This window comes from Toxorhynchites rutilus, chromosome 1 (assembly GCF_029784135.1).
Source record: "Toxorhynchites rutilus septentrionalis strain SRP chromosome 1, ASM2978413v1, whole genome shotgun sequence".
NCBI classification, from domain to species: Eukaryota; Metazoa; Arthropoda; class Insecta; order Diptera; family Culicidae; genus Toxorhynchites; species Toxorhynchites rutilus.
The window spans coordinates 161,813,389-161,834,841 of record NC_073744.1 but is presented as its reverse complement, the minus strand read 5'-3'; the positions used below and the strand labels follow the sequence as shown (position 1 = coordinate 161,834,841).

The following is a 21,453-nucleotide window of genomic DNA, read 5'->3' as shown; positions in this document are numbered from 1 at the left end:
GCCATCTGTAAAAAAACAAGTTACCATGAAGCAATAATCCAATGATAGCAGACTTTCTTGGGTTTGAATTGGCAAAACGAAGTTCGTCTGAAGTTCTTTTTGTTGGTCCAGTTTCACTTATTTAGCACACACTATTCTCGCATTTGAAAATGTAAAAATGACGTTTCAAAGCAATAACAAAACAAACAACCCCCGCTCTACAAACTGCATTCCCCTTCCTATTAAAGTGACGGTGACGCTTCACCTGGTATACATATTATATAGCCACCTTGGTCTGGAACAGCGATCAAGGGAGATGCTTGAATAAATAGAATGGTGTTCTCAAATTTTCTACCGAATATAATCAAACTGGTGGTTGACGTTTCACAGTTTACATACCTTGATTTCACCTTTATTTCTACACACTAGAATCCACATTCTTTTGACTAACAGTTTCGTGATCTTTTAGCAGCGCACACATTTCCCAACCAGTCAGCCAAATACAGAATACATGTTGCACAATTGATATTGGTTGAATACTCTCTGCGCGATGAATCGAACTCAGTGAAATTTGGATGGGAAACAAAAATTCCATTTCGAGGATATTTAATCTGCGGTCGGCTGCTCCTGGTGCTGCTTCTCGAATATGTCGTAAATATGTATATATAAATGTATACTATCGTGAAGTGCTTGAATAAATACGTGTGTTCGTGTATTGGATTCAAAAATACATACATTCAAAATTGCGTCAACTTGTTTGCCACCCCTATTCTGCATTTCGATCGAGTCGAAATATTTCGAACGACTTGATAAAATTCCATTCTGTATTTCGTTCGAGTTGTTTTTGCATTTCGTTCGATCTGTTTCTCTTCAAACATTGAATGGGCAAAACGTTCGAAATAGGGAATGCGAAATTAAAACTCGAACGAAATAACGGTTTCGAACGAAATGTAAATCCGTCGGAATACAGAATAGGGCTGTGCGTCTCTGTGGAAGCAAAGAGCATCGCACCCGGAACCTATATTCTGTGGTTGGGTGCCTTTAAGCAAGAGGAAACATTCTTCTGCAACTGGCCTGATAGCTATGTTTTATATCACAAAATAATAAAAAAAATGTTTCGAGATATTCGAACCAAAGCTGCTAACTTAAGGATTTATAGATTTTACGTATACACATATTGTGTAAAGGATATACCGTTAACGTGAACCACGTGCGTCTCAATAGATGTGCTAAAGGAGAAGATTTACTTCACACTTTATGTATGGGAGATCACTTGATGGATAACAACACATATATGATGTTAAAAGTATCGAACCATTATTGACTACTCATTGTTCGAATTTGAACTCTATTCAATAGTCACTATATAAACTTATTAGAGAGAATCTTTGTTCAACCATGGTTGCAATAAACAGACTACTTAAAGTATTAATTAAGTTCATTAGGTTTAGCTTCTGAACTGCTGAAATATACAAACGATCGCGCATTTAGTTTTGCCTCTCTTTAAAAATGGTCTACTTAAAATAAAAAAAAAATCGGCGGATCTAGAGTTAGCACAACCTTTCCTTACAAAACCTAATCCTAGAGGAGCGACAAAATGAGTATTATCTTCATTCTTTTTTCATACATAATTTTTTTGGGGTTCAAACAGGTCAATAGTATACGGCGGCGGCGGCGTGATAAACAAAAGAAATTTTGGTTTTGAGACCTGTTTACGCACACCCATCTTATAACCGAAGCAGTCTGACTCTCCCTGACGGTTTTTCCTGACATTCGACCGAACCGTGATCCGCTCAGTACACGTAGTTGCTCTGGGGAAATATCGCCCGTGCCGGCAGATGGTCCGGATCCTGTTGATTCCGGTAGCGACGTGTGAGGAACACAGCGATGATCTGTTTTGGTGGTGATGACAAAATGCATAAAAAAATAAGATTAAATGTTGGCACAGGTTTGCAGGCTAGTTGACTAACAACAATGACTAGAAACATTCATGTACACGGGAGCAACACGGATGGGGAGGATGGGTTAAAGCAATTCACATCACACTTACAATTGAGAGGAAAATGGACGAAATTTACAAAATTATAGCGGGATATCCAGAGAAGCGCGCTAGCGAGAGAAATATAGGCATGATAGTATTGCAAACCAAGCGCACATACGCAGGCGCGTGCGAAGTCGACGCACTGAGCTCAAAGAAGGGACGTCAGTCTCCGGCTGCCGTCGGTCCAGTGCAACGTTTGCATCGGGGAAAGAATACATGATTCTGGCAAAACCAGTTTGAGCACAGAGAAGAAGGGGAACATTAGGTGAAATAGAATTCTCTAGATATTGTCCTTTATTTGCCACTAATGTTGCTTTATTCCGATGTTTTTGTTCAAGTTAATTGCTATTATTGGGAGTATAACCTAAAAATCAGACTTTTCATTTTCAAATAAGTTTGGTTTGCTTTAGGTAACCTAATAATGGCTCCATCATACTCAGATCACTCGGTGACCAAACGCACACACGAGACCGTCATGCAGGGGTACGAAAATGTGCCCCGCCTTGCGTTCATACAGCCTTTATGCATGCTTTCGTATCTCTCTTACGCAGACCATTCGGTGACCTATCATTCACGTTATCGTATACCCCTCTTACGTATTCACAATTCATCGATCATCTAGCTTGCGACCAGACGGCGGCGAGTCTTTCGAATAACCTTTCTCAATGCCGAGTGTTTAGTAGAGTTTTCTAAATTGGTCTTTTACAAGGCTAGAGGCGAATGAACCGATGAATTTAAAAGCCTCTATAATTCGAAACATCATCATCACTCACATCAAGTCGTCTCGCTCCAGCTATCAAACAGCAGTCTTTCTCAATGCTGATGTCACACACAATGATTTTGCTCGAATCTAAGGAAGAATGAATGATAGATATCGCACTGTATGGTGCAATTTTGTTGGGGCACCGCGTCACTTTGTATGCCGACTGGTGAAGAGTACCTCTGTATTATGGCATCACATCACATTTAAATCTGCGCTGGGGTGTAAGTTTAGAATATTTGAAACAAGAGCGCTACGTTTGGCGTGCAAAGTTTCAAGCGCTAACACCTCTTTGTCAGTTGTACAATGTGGTATGTCAATCACTTCATTCGAAAGATTAAAGGTGTGTAAGTAGTGCTGTTTACTAATTGACCCAAAAATTTGTTTCAATATCTCAAAATTGCAGCGAAAGCAATTTACTGAAATCACGAAAATGTATAAATATGAGTACCTGTTTGAAAGTCCATCTTAGTCTAAGTTTGTCGATGCATGTCGTTGGCTGATGAATTTTTTGACGTAGGACTACGTCTTTCATTTCTATACCGGGGTGTAAAATCAAAGTTTCGAAAACGAAAGCGTTATGCCGGAGACCGAGATTTTGAGCGTTAATAGCTCCTAAACAACTGAACGAAATGGTATGATAAACACTTCATTCGAAAGATAAACTTGTATACTTGTTACTTTCTGATCCAAAAACTTGTTTCAATAGTGTTAAAATTGCTTTCAAAACAGGCTATTGAAATCACCAATCGGTATATAAGCGAGCGCCGCTCGGATATCCACTCAGGTCTAATTGAACAGCGATTGGAGCATGTTGTCGCTGTTGTGGTGAAGCTCTTCATTTATCATGAAAGCGCGGATGAACGGTGTCACCAAGAGCCTGTTTGTGCACCTTAGGCCAGAAGGGAATCCATCAGAAGGAGAGTGATGCCACAAACGGTTCCCCGGGAAGACATCGCTACACACACATACACGCGCGGAATTCCTTCCGTTTGGATGCCATTCAGCATCGAGAAAGTTCCGGAAAGATTTAATCATTTCTGGAAAATAATCTGCCAGTTCCTCTGGGAATTTAGAAATATATTCATGTGAAAGAGTTTATTTGAATGTTTTCTATTCATGTAACACTGTGACCAAATATGTTTCAAGCAAGTGCTATTAACAGATGGTTATCGAATTAGCATTAACCACAGGTGGGCTTCCAGTATCGAGGAAAATGTGAAAATATCTAATCGTTACTGAAAATAATCTGCCAGTTCCTCTGGGAATTTAAAAATACATTCATGCGAAAGAGTTTATTTGAATGTTTTCTATCCATGTAACACTGTGACCAAATACATTTGGTTTTGTGGTTTTTCAATCAATCGCAATTAACAGGATCGCTTCTGAAGATTATTCTTCCCCATCAGTAGGATATTTCCGTATCCAATATTGTATGCGCCCGCAATCGATTATTGCTCAGTCGCCGAAAGTTCCGAGCTCAGAGAGTTCATTCCCCTCTAGTTTGCCTTCCAAATTGCCATCGTAAACCACACCTTCTCTCGATTCAATCACACACAAAAAGCATACTTAAGCGATATTCTGGTGGTGAGACACATTCATTTTTCGTGAGGACATCGACAAGACAACATCGTTGCCTAACGTGCTGGAGGAGGTGGACGGCGAAGGATCGACACATACACGCGCAGAATTCTTTCCGTTTGGATGCCATTCAGCATCGAGAAAGTTCCGGAAAGATCTAATCATTGCTGGAAAATAATCTGCCAGTTCCTCTGGTAATTTAGAAATACATTCATGTGAAAGATTTTATTTGAATGTTTTCTATCCATGTAACACTGTGACCAAATATTTTTCAATCAAGTACTATTAACAGGTGGTTATCGAGTTAGTATTAACCACTGGTGGGCTTCCAGTATCGAGGAAAATGTGGAAATATCTAATCGTTGCTGGAAAATAATCTGCCAGTTCCCCTTGGAATTGAAAATTACATTCAAGCGAAAGAGTTTATTTTAATGTTTTCCATCCATAAAACATCCATATAATACATTTGGGTTTGTGATTTGTCAATCAAGTACAGTTAGCAGGTTAGCTTCTGAAGATTATTCTTCAGAACAAGGTTTTTCGTATCCTATATTGGATGCATAAAACCTTGTTCCTCCAACGTAACGCTCTCGTTTTCGAAGTCTCCCAAATATTCATTTATTCATTCATTCAGAATTGATTTAGATTCAACTTCAAATAAATGATCTCTAAATCAACGATAGTCCTACGTCACCCTTGCGGTTATACCATAGATATAACCCACTTCCTGTTTTTTGCCAAAGAATGCATCTTCAGAATACGCAAGAAGCAAGTATAGTATAGAGCGGAATCAAAGCAGAAGAGAAATATTAAATAGAAGGTACCTTGTCGGTGTTCATACGGTGGAGATTGTACGAATTGTTCATTTTATGCGTTATGCGTTATCAAATAGTTAACGGTAGTATGGGACAAATATATAATACTAGCTGACCCGGCAAACTTCGTCCCGCCCAAAATTTGTTTTTTTGTTATCAATACCTTCAAACATTCACGTTTTCTTACTAAGCGCAAGTTCATGAGTACAATCGCAGAACTGTTCATTGATTGATCTTCTAATCGACCCCGTTGAATTTACCTTTTACTAAAAAATTCCTAGTACTTCTACCAAAACTCATCATTATAATATCTGATTATTTTCAAACACAATTCTCGTTCAAGATTTTTCAACCACTTGCAAATAAAGTGTTTCTCCGTTACATGGAATAAATGTTTGATACAGAAAATATCATAGAATAAAGACAGACCCCTCTCCTCTTCTCCCCTTAGAGAGGGGGGAGGAGTGTCTATTCATCATAGACACGTTTCGTGCCCCCTTAAATATTCACATACCAAATTTGGCTCCATTTGCTTGATTAGTTTTCCAGTTCAGCAGAAATTTGTTTTTCATTTGTATGACAGCCCACCCTTAGAGAGGGGGGAGGAGTGTCGAACCACCTTAGAAATGTTTCTTCCCTATAAAACCTCCACATGCAAAATTTAGTTCCGTTTGCTTGATTAGTTCTTGAATTCTTCTCGCCATAGAAACGTTTGGTGTCCCCTAAAACCTTCGCATGCCAAATTTAATATTTTCTGAATTAGTTTTCGAGTGATGCAGAATTTTGTCTTTCATTTGTATGGCAGCTCCCCCTTAGAGAGGGGGTGGAGTGTCTAACCACCGTGAAAACATTTATTGCGCCCTCAAACCTCCATATACCTAATTTGGTTTCGTTTGCTTGATTAATTCTCGAGTAATGCAGAAATTTGTGTTTCATTCGCAGGGCAGCTCCGCACCACTACAGATTCCCTTGTAATGGTTCATAGTTGCTTTCAAGCTTCATTTTCAACAAAATGACAAAATGTACATACCGCTTTTAGTCACCAACAAGTATGAATAACGTATGCAGCACTTAGCTGCATAATCCTTCTGTGAAACAAGGGTACTTTTGGCGCTATTCGTCGGTATAATGACACTTCCGGTTAGACATTAAAAATCAACTTGGAATATCGAGATAACGGAAACAACGCCGTGACTGGTGAAACGAAAACTCTGATGAATTCAGATTAAAAAATCTCGTTTAACCCTTTATAAGGTCGTTGCAACTATATTGCGACCCACAAAAAATTTTTTCGTTTTTTTACTATTCCATTTTACTTAACCGAAGTCTTCTACAATACTCGCCATACTCCAATTTTTAGGACAGCTTAAAATATATGATTCATTGTTTCAAATTAATAGTAAATATGTTCTATTGAGTGAACTTTTAGTATTTAGTCGGAAATCTATTACTTTTCAATACAGTCTCGCAACTTCTTGGCAGAGAATCGACAAGCTTCTGGCCTGTTTCTACCGGAATAGTATTATCCTGTTGGGATCGCCATTTTAATGACATTTCTTCCTCTGCATAAGACAGCATTATTTCATTCAAGATGGCAAGGCATTCTGTGTCATAATAAACTTTATCAAAAAAAAAGAGGTCCATACCATACCATACCATGAAAAACATCCTCATACCATAATTCATCCCGCCATGCTTGATGGTCTTATTCGTGTATTGGGGAGAGAAAAATTCACTTTTGCTTCGTCACTCCATAGCACATTTCTGAAATAGCTGGCTGCAGGTAGTTTGAGATTTTCCAGATGATGTCAGCGAATACCAGTCTTTTTTATGATTTCTTTTCAATACAAAAGGAGTTTTTCCGGCAGCACTAACACGTTATTTACAATCAATCAAGCGGCTCTGGATTGTTCTGGTTGTCACTTCCAGTCCAAGATTATTTTTAATGGCTGTAGATGTAAGGAAAGGATCTTTTTTCACCAATTTCAGTATTCGGCGGTCATTCCTAGAACCAGTTTTCCTTTTCTGTCCTCGTGTTTCTGATTTCTTCCGATATTTCTGGACACTTGTAACTATTTTCTGTGAGCATCCGACGGTTTCTGCTATTTCTTTAAAAGTTTTAGTTTCACATCGCAGATTTTTAACAGCCGTCTTTCATCGGGACTCCAACGTTTATCACGACCCATTGTCTGTAAACAGAAAGCGAAATTTTAAAGCCAACTTATGAAATATCAGTATATCAGTACAGACGTACTATTTTCATTCACAGAAATCCTTAAATCAATAACCAATTTGTATTAAAAGTTACGTCACGATGTATAGTATACTATAACACCTATTATTTTTTCCATTCGAATACTGGTCAACGAAAGTTTACGTTCGCTCACGGTCAAAATAATATGAATTTTGACAGATAGCATTGTTCCATTAATTGCTCATGATATGAGCGACCTCACACAGAGATGGCGTTTCAATATGCATTATATCTGATAGGTTATAATTCAGATGACTTTATAAGGAATGCTTACATTTATCATTTTTTCCATCACTGTAAGTCTATATTTTTTTGCTGCACTAGAAAAATAATTTTAATTTTTGTATGACCAAAGGCGCAGTAAAGTGAACTTACACGGCAACGGCAAATATTGTTTTTGGGTTAACGGACAGTGGCAACTATAATGCCACCAACTTTTTCAATCGTTTTTTTTTTGTCAAAGGTAAATATGTGTTCTTCCTTATGTAAGGATTGTGTTCTCTGAAGGTTGAGTCCATTATTTGCCTAGTTTCCACGGCCTTATAAAGGGTTAAGATGCAACTATCACTCTTTATATATTCGTAAAATTTTAGTCAACATTTTTTAACTTTTACATGGGAAATGAATTTGAATTTCTTATGAAAATCAGAACGAATGCTAAAATATGAAAAATAAATCATGACACCCAGAAAGATCTCCTGCTAAATCAGTACGGATGGTATCCCTTCGCATAAGCAAGTGGTTCCATCTAACCTCAAATACGGATTTAAGTTATAATCCCAATTTACAATCTGCGAGCTTAGTCAACCATTAACATTCCAATTCGTGTTCCACTTCTGCTCTTTGCCTCGGTGCACCGAAACGTTCTCATCACTCGACTCAGTGAAGAAAAGCAAAATTATAAACCATCCAAACACATCGTACAACATCGACAATATACACTCATCATTCGGCAGGGGTTTCTTAGCGAGTAGAATTACCAATCAAAACCAAGACCGGAGATCCGAAAATTCGAGTTCGCTCCCTCTGATGGTTTCTAGTTTTCAACTGGGCGTGTGTCTGTGTGTTACGCTAGACCCGTTTTTCGATCGCCAAATAGATGTAAAAAAAAAAGAAACAAAACTAAAACCCATATGAAATGTTTTACAGCTCCATTGCGGGGGTGAGAGGCTCCCTCCAACCTTAGAGGAAAGCGCTGGGATTTCCTCGGGGATCTTTCTGGTTGCGATAGCGCACGGTTAGCCAAACACCAACGAACTGTAACCCGCGGTGATTTCCACGCGGCGGAAGTGTTGTTACGAATTGGAGAGGAGGAACAAATGATGCGCGCAAACGTGAACCAACCGCAGCATATATGATAGCCAAATAATTAATAATGACCGGAATCAATCAAAACAAACAACCAATCCAGCATGCCAGCATGAAACGAGTCAATTATTTTGAAGATGGAAAAAAAGAAAGAAACAGTTATGGTTATTTTGAAAACAACGTATTAAACGCGCAACGTGTGTGTGTGGAATGTTCGAACTTTGATCACTACCAAAACGGATTAAAAGGAGCGGGGGAGGGAAATTTGAGCTTACCTCTGTGAAGCTGAAAAATAGTCCAATGCCTCCCGACAGATGGAACGCGTAATCAATGGTGCTCTCCAGCTTGGGCATGCAGGGAGGACACTGACAGTTCTCTGGAGCGCGATCATGGCAACACATGGTCTGTAAAGCGAAATTGGAACATATAGTTCATCAGAAAACCTTATTCTGGTTCTTATACTCACATTTACGGACGCACAAGACGGATGATCCTCAGTCATTGTCGAATTGAATCCACAGCAAATAAACTCTTCCTGTACCTGCTGCTTGATCTCCGCGGGGGCCAACGACCAGCCCTGCTCCGCAAATTCTCTCTGCTGTTCCTGGTTCACCGCCAGGCAGGAACAAGCAATCGAGAACTGGATCAGGAACAGCATAAACAATATGATCATATACTACAGACGAGAGAAAAGAAAGCCCCCAGAAGGTTAAAGCTTATCGCTCGCATATTGTTTGTTTGTTTGTTTTTCTTCTCAAGTGCAACAATACTCACGAAGAACAGCATCACTTGGTGATGTTTCACAGCCCCAATCAATCCCAGAACCGAGATAAGGATAAGAATTACGCCACATGCCAGGATACCACCGATGATCGGGAGGTTGGTCACGATAGAAGAGGCGCGCCCATATACACCAACCCCGATCAGCAGGAAGCCAACCATCTGTAAGGATTAAAAAAAATTAATTCAATTCAAATACAAGGAACAATTGGCACCGCGGCGCAGATTATGCTAAACAAGGAAACGCGTTTCGAAGGCACATTGTGATAGCGCAAAACAAACACTAAAAATAAAACACCACAAATCGATTGATTCGGGGGAAAAAGGAAAGGAGAACGGGAAATAGTCAATTATAGAATCAATTGCCCAGCTCTGCAGCGCTAGCGAGGCAATGCGATTTCACAATGGAGACCGAGACCGTGGGATTAAGTTATTTAGACCATCGTAAAACAAAATTCGAACTTACGACATAGAGGATGTTCAGCGCAATCAGTGCATTTTTGGAACAACTAAAGCCCCCGCACATGTTTTCGGTCAGATTTGCTAATTTTTCTCCACCAGAAAAAAAAATCAATCAACCTCGCCACTTCCACTTCTAAGAAATTTGGAAAATCCTGCAATATGTGTATTTTTTTCCTCCCGTCTTTCTGCTTTGCCAGATCCTTTCCACCTTTGTCTTCGCACACTGTTTCACGAATAGCTTTTCTGCAGCAGCTGCTGCTGTTGCCTCGCAAGTTTTCCTCACGGACGGGCCCGTTTGACAGGTGGGAGCAAAAGCTTGCGCGAGATGCGATGTTTCCCATGTGGCGGAACATGAAGTGGTTTGTGGTCGTCAACAGAGCGTTTTTTTTTCTTCCAAAACAAATGTTAAAGGTGACCGTACACCGTTTGTCCCAAGGTCATATATTTAACACTTTTTGACATATAAAGTTTGTTTTGTAATTTGTACAAACACTATTTTGTTTACCACTCTTCAATTATCAACAGTGGAAAACAATGTCAAACATCGAACATGGGAAAAATTCGACTGATATATTACTACATTACTACAATTACTGCCAAGGTGTAGGTTATGTTTACTTTGCGACTTTTGCGGGAAACTCGAACTCTGCAAGCTTTAATACACAACAAAACAACAAAAATGACAGATAAATGGCACTGACACAAGAAAACACTCTTAAATTGTCATGTGGTATCATTTAAAATGCGCTTAACACTTTGGTTTAATCAAAAACAGTTTTTCAAAAACGGGCATTTTTGCGTATTAAATTTCATGCGCTGGGCACTAATGGGTTAAGGTAGCATGGTCATGTACCGACTGGTTCGACGAACAACCGAAAACATATTTTAGGCATCCAATAACTGAATATTTGCATGCGACGAACGACTAAAAACACGAACTGAATATTTGCTTGTCGTGTTTTGTGTCAAATACAATGTCACAACAAAAAGTGACTTGACTAGAAAATGAATCGGCTAGCGTTGACTAGCTAGGATGACTAGTCCATTCAGTGGTTATTTTAACTGACTCGACAAATGAATACAAATCTGCCTCTTCATTCAATTTTATACCCGCGTACGCAATCTTATTTTTACGACTTTACGATGTAAAGAGGAACGAAAACATGATTCCTTATGCAAAAAAGAAGTTACCCCCTCAATGGACGGTCTATCGTCTACCCATCGTGAACTCAAACCAACGAACTTAGACATTTATCAAGTATGCTAGAAAGGTCCTCGCGTTAGTATTAGTAAATAGCGTAGCTATTTTATACGTGTGAATAATTTTCGTGTACGATACAAAAGAATCTAGCTCACCAGTAGCGTATGTTAAACCACGTTGAACTCAAACATCGATGCATGCACACGTACATGGGAGTGAGAAAGAGAGGAATGAATTCGTTTTGGGGGAAGTCACTTCAAAATGCAATGAGGACAATTTGACTGGGAAGAATGAAATGATATAGTCGAGTCGGTAGAGGGAGATAGCGACTAAACGCCCGACTGACTGTTTAGTCATTTTGGTGGAGAAACTGCGTGAAGAAGCCAAAAGTCATTACTAAGTGAATACGGATATAGTCAGTCAGATAGTCAGCTGACTATCCTCAGTTGACTTTGACTATGCAGAGCCCTGATATGAACACCCTACGTACACTGTTTGGCCGGAGTCAAATATTAGGCTGGGAAAAATGAAATCCATTATTTTCTCGGTAGTATCGATCAAACAATTTCATAGTTATGCTCGTTGTTAAGATGAAATTTCACATTTGAAAAACTCTTCTGTTGTTTTTTGTTTGCTGAATTCAGTGGTAAGTTTCAGTGTGTTAATAATGGGAATCAACAAAGAGAATATCCAGTACATTTTACAGTTTTTCTTTGATAAAGGCGAAAATGCAAATCAGGCGAAAATGAAAATCAACGCTACCGTTCGACTGCCAGCTTCCTCTTCCCACGGATGAAGCCCCGTAGCCGAACACTACCGATGCACTATGAGATTACACTGCTTGCATAACAATCCATGATGTATCAGCCCCCGCAAGTACTGCTGACACTTATCATATTTATCCAGCTCAGAAAAAGAATGACTGGGTGTTTATCGGCCGAGTAATAATTCTCTTCGGCGGTTATTCCCAGCACGATAACTCCACCTCCACTGGTGGTTCGCAAATTATCACCACTCTGAATCGGTTTTTGTGCGCTTTGCGCTATGCTCGATTTGATGGACTATATGTAAAAACCTGCAATACAGCAACGAAATGAAATAATAAGTCATAAAACAAAATTTATCCAAAAGAACTTACCTTTATTGTTGTTATCAGCACGGAAAAATTTAAATGATGACAGATAGTTTTTCGCGTTTGCCAGGGATGACAATTGTCAAAGTTACCGAGAACGCACAGTAAAATGTAGTAATCGTTGGTAGGAATGTGTATTGCATCTGAGATTTATTTTACTAACGGTCGGTAATATTCACAGAAAATATGTACATTCTACTAATGTTTGGCTTACCAAAGATTCGGTAGCTTATTATAGTAAGGGACTGTCCACATACCACGTGGACAACTTTAGGGAGGGTAGGGGTTACGAAAATGTCCACGCTTGTCCACGGTGAGGGGAGACGGGGTTTTGATAATGTCCACGTGGACACGTTAATTTTTTTTTTTTGAAGTAAAACATTCAAGTTAGTAGTCAAAATTGAATGAGATCTGTTTTGTATTTACACGATTTTTTGAACTTCACGCCCGCCCTGAGTACTCAGTATTCACCAATAAAAATACTGAACTGCCTGAAAGTGCTGCTCGGTCAAACATCCATTTTTTTCATATGACTGAACGTCTTTCCTGAAATGTATATTCTGAAGGTAACGCACATGAACTAGGATCCGATTTATTCCAATCGGTAATAGTGGGCTTAAATCCGCCAGGATAAAAACACCCAATAACGCAAAGAATGTTGGATTTTTTTGTAGTATTAAAAATCACGACTTAAGTGCGGGTTAAATTCAGCTTTTGCTCTTGATGACAAAACTGTTTGGTTTTTTTTTTCGAGAACTCCCAAGGATTTCTGAACATTGAAACGAACAACAAATTCTTCCATGAGTGTACGGACCGTATCTCTGGAGATCTATTCCTTGCAATGATGTTGTTCTTCATTGATGTCTGGTAATTTTTGTAATACGCTTCATTTGAGTTGTCTGGAAAGTTCATGCTGCTATTGCTGATTAATTAAAAGAAAAGATTAATCTTCCATGCACATGAATTAGTAGATTCGCTACAGATGTCGAAAATCACCGAGATCACAGAAACGAAACATCACGAAAAACATGCATACAACATGCAAACATACAACAATGCATTGACTACATATTAACCCATATTACGGAACCCGATCGGGTTTGACATATCGCAATCCGAACGAAATAAACTTTTGCATTCTGCATTTCAAGGTTGCAACATTTGTACAATCCGATTGGGATTTGACTCGATCAGATTAGGGGGGATAGAGACACGAATTTCGGACGTTTTTTCGAGCTCCGAAAAAGTAAAACAAAGAATATTTTTACCATCCATTAAATCACTATTTGTTTATCTATCTTTCAATAATATCTATCTTTCAAAAATATATCCATAATTAGAAGCTGATCAAGTGAAGGGGTTCAAAAAAAAAGTGGTGCCATGACGTACATGATTCCAGTACTTCTGTTTTTCTGAAACAAACAAATCGAACAGATTCTGAATCAGTAAAGATGCCACTATTGCATGAACCTCGGACAAGTCAAAATCGTGTTTTTTGATAAGATGGCGGAAATTTGAAGAAAAAAAAAATGCTGTTTCTTGATTTTTTTTAAAATAGCAAAGTTACGAAATTATTTTTTTATAGGTTAATGCGATAGAAAGATACATACAGATTGTATTCATATAAACATAGATCGGATAAGTAGAACTCGAAATATCGTGTAAGCCAGTTTGAAAAAACATGTTTCGAGAAAAACGCATTTGAAGTTAATTGTTATGGCCGTACTGAATAAGATATCGCTTCACTAAAATGGCTATAACTTGGTAAATAATGAGATTTTCGAAAACTCTCTTCTATGGTATATTTTTAAATATCTGAATTAGAGAAATATGAAGAAAAAAATTGAATTTTTTTTCAAATTTCTAGACTAGAATATCCTTTTAAAGAACGCAACATTGTGCTAATTTCAAATCCAACCGGATTCCGGAATAAGGGTTTATTTTATCAAAAAACACTTGAAGGGACTTATCTCAATCTGCGATTCGTTTCATAAACGCGACGAAAATACATATTTATAGCGAATTGTAAAGGGCAAATCATTTACAAGAATGTTGAGTTAAAAAAAATATTAGCAAGTGAATGGAACCCCGAAGCAGGTTTTCGCTTGAAGAAAGTTATGGCTGGGTCTGGTAGAACTGGAAGAAAATCTGTATCATGGGCTTCTACCAAGCAGCTAGTTTCGGTGAATTCCAACAAGTACTGCTGGCAGCTGAACTTATGAAAATCAACGATCCAGAAAACGCTTCTAGGGCACTTCTAAAACTCCACCCGCCTTACACACCAGATATTGCGTCTTCAGATTTGTTCGGACGTTGTCTGGAACTAGATTTTTGAAGCAACTTTTTTTTATCAGCAGCTCAAAACTGCAATGAACTTTATTTAATAATGACATTTTTTTTGTAACAAACTGTTACTCACATGAGTAGTTCTATGCTACAACTCCCTTTTTCTTCAACCAGCTAATTTCCGCCTAATATCCTCCTGTTTTCTATATTTAATTATCATTTCATCAATACAATTTCAATGTTTAGTATTTCACTCATATTTACCCCAGATAAACAATTATTTGAACTTTAATTAATTTCACAATTTTCTATTTTTGTATACTCATCAACCTTATACTTTGCTTTTGTTTTTATTTGGTTGTCGATGACGTTTTTTTGTGCGCCGGTTGTCGCGCTCACCGCTCGAGAGCGCTTGTATCATCTGACAGTGTTTCCAGCGGTGCCACAACAGCCCCTCTCCGTAATTCTGGTTTAAATCACGGATTGTAGCCAGACTTACAGACTTCGAATTCGGGCACCGCCAACCTCGTAACCGGTCGTTTGTAGACACCCTTGGTCGTCCGCACTACCGCTTGCCTGACACGACCATCTATGCCCTTTACAACTTCCTCCACAACTCCACGAACCCATGTTTTCCTGTTCTCGCTATCCGCAATATATACTACGACTCCAGGCTTTATTGGTTCTCGATCGACATACCACTTTGTACGTTTATTGATGAACGGTAAGTACTCCAACAGCCACCTCTGCCAAAGTTTCTCCGCTAACAACTGAGATCGCTTGTAGCTATCCCGCAATGCTTCTGCTTCGTTTACTGGAACGACGTACGACTCCGCGCCACCTGGCGGATAACCTCGAAGGAAATGATTTGGCGACAGTGCTTCGTATCGCATCTTCCGCCTCAGTCAAAACCGTCAACAACACCTCATCGGTTAGCTTTCGTCCATCGTCCAACGCTGACAACGCTTCTTTCGCTGATCGAACGAGTCGCTCCCATGCCCCGCCCATATGGGGAGCTGCCGGTGGATTAAAGTTCCATCTTGTTCTTGCATCTGTAAATGCTTCTTTGCATCTTATAACGATAGTTTGAATCACCTCCTTGCTCGCTGCTACAAAATTTGTCCCATTGTCCGAGAAGAACTCCGTTGGCATACCTCGCCGACAAGCAAATCGTCTTATCGCCATCAAGCACGCCTGACTCGACAAACTATGGGCGACTTCTAGGTGAATTGCTCTTGTCACAAGACAGGTGAACAATGCCACCCACCGTTTCTCCACACGCCGACCAACAGTAACAAGCAAAGGCCCAAAAAAATCGACTCCAGTGAAGCTAAACGGACGCAGATTAGGGGTCACGCGTTGTACTGGTAACGGTGCCATCCTTTGTGCTTTTGGTTTGCAATTTCTTGTTTTGCACCATACACAATTATCCACAACCTTTCTCACCTCAGCTCGAAGATGGGACACGTAGAACCTCTGTCGAATTTCGTTTGTTAGCGTTTCTCGGCCTGCGTGTCCGTACTGTTGGTGATAATGGTCCAACAATTTGCGTGTGATCTGGTGACCTTTCGGAAGCACTATCGGGTAACGCAGCTCAAACGGAAGAAACTCCGCTGCTGCCAACCTTCCTTCCATGCGAATGACGTCGAGTTCATCTAGGATCGGTGACACTTTGTAGAGTGGACTGTTCTTTTCCATATTGCATCTGACTGGCCCCTCTGCTTGACGACTTTTTATCAAAGTTCTGACTTCGTCGGGATACGCTTCTACCTGAGCCAATTTAAACAGACAACTTTCCGCGAATTGATATTCATCGCGGTCCAACGGTTTTTCGATTATCGACAGCTTCTTCAAGATCGATGCTTTAACCTTCTGTGATGCCGGCACAACTTCGATTGCCTTTCCTTCTCGCTTTGCTCGTAGATTGTCGATGAACCTCTTCACACAAGCCAGCGTTCTGACGAGAACGTTCCACTTGGAAAACCTTAAAACGTCCACTAACGTGCTTTGGACTTCTATATCATGTAACAGGAAAGCCGCTCTCATCTCTTCTTCCACATTTGGGGTTTTGGTTGTGGTAGTGGCCATTCCGGTTCCGGTCTGCGCAAAAATTGAGGACCTTAGAACCAAGAACTATCCGAACCGAGCTGTGGCCCTTTATTCCATTTGGTTAGCTGGTCCGCAACATTTACCTTGGTTGGCACCCATCGCCATTCCGATGGCTGCGACCGACTGATGATTTCTCCGATCCGGAACGCTACAAATGCCTTATATTTCCGTTGATCGGAAACTATCCAAGAATGGACGGTGCGCGAATCCGTCCAGTAGAACACTTGCTTCACTGTCAAGCTGTGATTCTCTCTTATAGTGTCAGCTAATCGACAACCAAGCACGGCCGCCATTAACTCCAATCGTGGGATCGATACCTGCTTCAGTGGTGCCACCTTTGCTTTCGCTTGCACCATCGTACACCGAGGAATTCCCCCAGCCATGATTCTAAAATATCCGACGCAGCCGTAAGCCTTTTCGCTGGCATCTGCGAAAATATGCAGTTGCAACGACGAGTAATCAAGAGACAAAGCGTCGCCGAAGTAATGTCGCGGGATCTTCACCGACTCCACAACACCCAAGTGTCTCGTCCATTGCCTCCATTCTTCCAGCGCTTCTCCTTCGATGTCCTGATCCCATTCACAACCCATTCTCCAAAGAAGTTGAATCAGCACCTTTGCGAAACATGTGAACGGTGTCAGTAGTCCTAGTGGATCAAAGAGGCTCATGATGCAGCTAAGCACAACACGTTTCGTTGGTACCTTTCCGTCGTACAAGTACGGCATCAATTTATCCTGCATCTTGGTGGTGAACGTGAAAGCATCATCTGTCGTGTTCCATACTATCCCCAACACCCGTTCGGGATTGGCTGAATCCAGGAGGATTGCCTGATTCTTCTCCTTTTCACCCATCTGCTCCAGGAAAGCTGGGGAGTTTGATACCCAGTTCCTGATCTCGAAACCGCCCTTGGAATGGATCAATTTCACCTCACTCGCTCGCTGAACCGCTTCTTCGACGGTGTCGCTACTATCGAAATAGTCATCCACGTAATGTCTGTTAATAATTGCGTCAGAAGCCTCTGGGAACTGTTCACAAAAGTCTCGAGCATTTCTATCCTTTACGTACATTGCTGCACTTGGAGAACAACTGGCTCCGAAAATGGCGCAGTCCATTACGTAAACTTCATTTTCGAACACGAACCGCTGAGCTTGTTTATCCTCCGATCGTATTTGAAGCTGGTGAAACATCTCGCGGATGTCACCTCCAAATCCGACGCGATGTTCCCGGAATTTGTTTATTACTGAAGGTAAGGAGGTTAAGTAGTCCGGTCCTTTCAGGAGCATGGAATTGAGTGAGACTCCTTTCACTTCTGCTGCCGCATCCCATACCAGCCGAACTTTTCCCGGTTTCTTTGGGTTGAGGACGACGTTCAACGGTAGGTACCACACATTTTCTGGTTTTGTTGAGATTAATTCCTCCTTCGTTGCTTTGTGACAGTAGCCTTTCACCTGATACTGAACTATCTGCTGCCTTACTGCCTCTTCCAGTTCTGGATTCATCGATAATTTCTTCTCCAAACTTTTCATGCGCCGCAGTGCCATTGGCAAACTATCTGGAAATGTAGGGTTCTCTTCATTCCAGAGCAGTCCGGTCTCGAAGCGATCGCCGACCCGAACTGTTCGTTTCTCCAAAATTTCTCGAGCCTTTCTGTCTTCTTCAGATTCTGGCATTATTTTAACTGAACCCCCTTTTTCGTCGAGGGCGTACTGCGATTTAAGAAGATCGTGCAACTCTTCATTTGATAACCCTATACACGAATGTTGTCCCACAAAACCTGCTTCGCGATTTGTCCCTTGTGGTCCGTAAACTGTCCAGCCTAGTTTCGAACGAACCGCGATCGGTTCGCCTGGTTGACCGATACGCGATTCTATTGGTGCGAAAAACTCAATATGTTTAAGCCCGATCAGGAGCATCGGTGTTGACAAAGCATAATCGGTTACAGGCAACCCCTTCAAGTGCCGATACTTTCCGGCTACGTCAGTGAAATTCATGGACTGCGTTGGCAGCTTCAGATTGTTCACGCTGTGTACATCCCGAAGCACGAACTTTTCGTTCGAGTCGCGAGCCGCGATTGTCAACTGTAGTCTCTGAGAATATTTTTCCAATCTGGAGACTCCAGCTGTCCACGTGACGCGGAGCGGCTGAGTTGGTCCGCTGCACTTTAGTTTTCTGGTCAACGAACTGTCTACCAGTGAATACGATGACCCCTCATCTAGAAATGCTATTGTTGTAACGCTTACGTCACCGTTAAAAATTCTAACCGGCACCATTCTGAACAAAATCGAATCCTTGGAGAAGTCACTGTGAGTATTACAGCTCGATTGGATCTCAGCAGAATGAAGCAGACTGTTGTGGAGCTTCGAACAATTTCCTATTGTGCAACGAATATTAAGTTTGCACTTCGCTTTACCGTGGGCGTTGAGACAGATTTGACACAATTCCCATTTCTTCACCGCCTCCCACCGCTGTGGTACGCTAAGTAGGCGAAAGTTCTCACAGTTCCGCAGACGATGATTTGTCTGCCCACACATCACGCAAGGTGTTCGACCCTGCGTCTTGTTCACAACGGCACCATCGAATCCACTATGTGCATGGACGTAACTCTCCTGTTCCTTACTCTTGTTCTTTATTTTATCAACTCGACTACCACTTACTTGAGACGTATCAACGTAATTTACCACTTCGCTCGCAGCAGATACTAAATCTGATAGGAAATCTGCTAATGTTCGCAACGTCACTTTCGTCGCTTGCCGCTTGTACCGTATCCAGTCGATTTTCGTACCCGCTGGCAATTTTTCCACCAATTCCCGGATGAGCATAGGGTTCACCAAATGGTCTTCCAAGTTCGTCGATTCGAGGTGATCGCAGAGCTGCTGAACAATCACTCCAAACGTGATAAACGATGCTAATTTTTCAGACTTTGGCGGATCAGCCTTACGCACTTTCAGCAAAAGAGAGTCTAGAAGCTGCTCCGGCCGTCCGTACAACATACGAAGCATTTCCATGACTTGAGGCACCGCGTCTGGTAGTAGAAGACGACTACTAACCACATCTCTCGCTGCTCCCTTCAAACTCTCCTGAAGACGGGCCAAATTTTCTAGATTTGAAAATCCGCATGCATCCGTCGACGTCTGATAGCTACTGAAAAACAGAGGCCACTCTTCTGGTCGGCCAGAGAACGGTGGAAGTTTTCGGGACAAAAACTGTCGAGCTGACAACTGCGCTTTCGATGGTCCACTTCTAATGACATTTTCGGATTTATTTCTAATTTCTTTTTCTCCCTCTGATTCGTACTCAGAACCGCTGCTGTCTTCGCTGTGCGCGTTGGCGTCTGACTGCTTTACAATAGATGCCTGAACGCCTTTTACTCCTGAAGGTCCAGCTTGCATGACCGGAGTTGAATTGCTAACGTTGCCATCGTAAAACTCTTCAGTACTTATTAATTCCTCTTTCTTTTCGACAGCTACGTTTTTCTTCACATTCTTCTCCCGCTGCACCTTTTTTTCTTCTCGGGACCCTTCTCTGATTAGCTGATCATATTCCTGCTGCAACTTCTTGCGCTCGGCATCTCTCTTGTGGTTGAATTCCGCTTGCGCCTTAATTTTCATTTCCAGGATCTTCTTCTCAGTGTACCATTGCATCTCAAGTTTCTCTTTTTCCAGCTCTAGCTGCATTTGGGCATATTTCAATTTCTGCGTCTGTCGTTTCTTCATACGTTCCCTCTCCAGCTCTATCGCTTTCATGGCTACTGCCATCTCTTGATCTTCCTGATCGGGATCCGTCACTTCAGTACCGACACTAGCATTCTGTCCAACACTGGCACCCTCTGATCTTATTTCGTCACCAGATTTACGACAGTCAGGGCACATCCAATCATCATCATCTTTTACCGGTGATGACACACCGACACAACCGTAGTGGTACCAGCTCTCACATTGATCGCAAAACACCATCTTACTTTCGGCATGATCCGGACGAGAGCAACGCGCACAGTTGTACCCCGTCTTGTTTGGATCCTCTTCTGCCATCTCAGTTTCGAGGTTAGATTGTCCCGTACGTCGAGTTTTACTCATTTTTGAGATTGTTCGGACGTTGTCTGGAACTAGATTTTTGAAGCAACTTTTTTTTATCAGCAGCTCAAAACTGCAATGAACTTTATTTAATAATGACATTTTTTTTGTAACAAACTGTTACTCACATGAGTAGTTCTATGCTACAACTCCCTTTTTCTTCAACCAGCTAATTTCCGCCTAATATCCTCCTGTTTTCTATATTTAATTATCATTTCATCAATACAATTTCAATGTTTAGTATTTCACTCATATTTACCCCAGATAAACAATTATTTGAACTTTAATTAATTTCACAATTTTCTATTTTTGTATACTCATCAACCTTATACTTTGCTTTTGTTTTTATTTGGTTGTCGATGACGTTTTTTTGTGCGCCGGTTGTCGCGCTCACCGCTCGAGAGCGCTTGTATCATCTGACAGTGTTTCCAGCGGTGCCACAACAAGATTATTAACTGTTAAGATTCTTGTGAGAACTTCAACTTACTGCATAGCATGAGTTCTGAGAGGATGGAATTCTCAAGTTGCACGAATGATACTGAAATATTCAAGAAAAAATGGTGATATGATCGAAAAGATGTTTGTCTACAAAAACATGCTTTTGGTTTTTTCCTTAGAATCGACACGAATTTTTCAGGACAATATTTAGCATGATTTAACAATTAAGGGTTGTAG

The 21,453-nt window shown here is 40.8% G+C and overlaps 3 protein-coding genes across 5 annotated transcripts; all 3 read right to left on the bottom strand.

The window, feature by feature from the left end:
* Positions 1-355: 355 nt before the first annotated feature.
* On the bottom strand, positions 356-10,264 carry LOC129779243 (tetraspanin-13). Of its 3 annotated transcripts, none has more exons than XR_008743606.1 (6): positions 9,985-10,264; positions 9,513-9,680; positions 9,205-9,414; positions 9,014-9,142; positions 6,853-7,365; positions 356-1,871 (listed from the first exon to the last, which is right to left on the bottom strand). XR_008743606.1 is itself a non-coding variant. In XM_055786614.1 (5 exons), exons 1-5 carry the CDS (start codon positions 10,042-10,044, stop codon positions 1,773-1,775), a joined length of 666 nt encoding a protein of 221 aa, XP_055642589.1. In that variant the 5' UTR covers positions 10,045-10,259; the 3' UTR covers positions 356-1,772. The 3 variants fall into 3 exon arrangements, 1 of the variants encoding a protein (XP_055642589.1); XR_008743608.1 differs by lacking the exon at positions 6,853-7,365 and adding an exon at positions 8,411-8,687 and having other exon boundaries at positions 9,985-10,263; XM_055786614.1 differs by lacking the exon at positions 6,853-7,365 and having other exon boundaries at positions 9,985-10,259.
* A 5,121-nt stretch (positions 10,265-15,385) lies between these two features.
* Positions 15,386-16,687, bottom strand: LOC129761558 (uncharacterized). Its single transcript, XM_055759294.1, has one exon. The coding sequence runs from the start codon at positions 16,685-16,687 to the stop codon at positions 15,386-15,388; it is 1,302 nt and encodes a 433-aa protein (XP_055615269.1).
* Positions 16,688-16,719: 32 nt separating this feature from the next.
* On the bottom strand, positions 16,720-20,781 carry LOC129761557 (uncharacterized). Its single transcript, XM_055759293.1, has one exon. It carries the CDS (start codon positions 20,779-20,781, stop codon positions 16,720-16,722), a length of 4,062 nt encoding a protein of 1,353 aa, XP_055615268.1.
* Between the last annotated feature and the right edge of the window lie 672 nt (positions 20,782-21,453).

Coding starts and splice junctions, on each gene's coding strand:
- LOC129761557 (XM_055759293.1), bottom strand. CDS start 20,781: ATGAGTAAAACTCGACGTACGGGACAATCTAACCTCGAAACTGAGATG.
- LOC129779243 (XM_055786614.1), bottom strand. CDS start 10,044: ATGTGCGGGGGCTTTAGTTGTTCCAAAAATGCACTGATTGCGCTGAAC. Junction 9,681..9,984: donor CGCTGAACATCCTCTATGTC/GTAAGTTCGAAT, acceptor TAATCCTTACAG/ATGGTTGGCTTCCTGCTGAT. Junction 9,143..9,204: donor CGTCTTGTGCGTCCGTAAAT/GTGAGTATAAGA, acceptor TTCGCTTTACAG/ACCATGTGTTGCCATGATCG.
- LOC129761558 (XM_055759294.1), bottom strand. CDS start 16,687: ATGGCCACTACCACAACCAAAACCCCAAATGTGGAAGAAGAGATGAGA.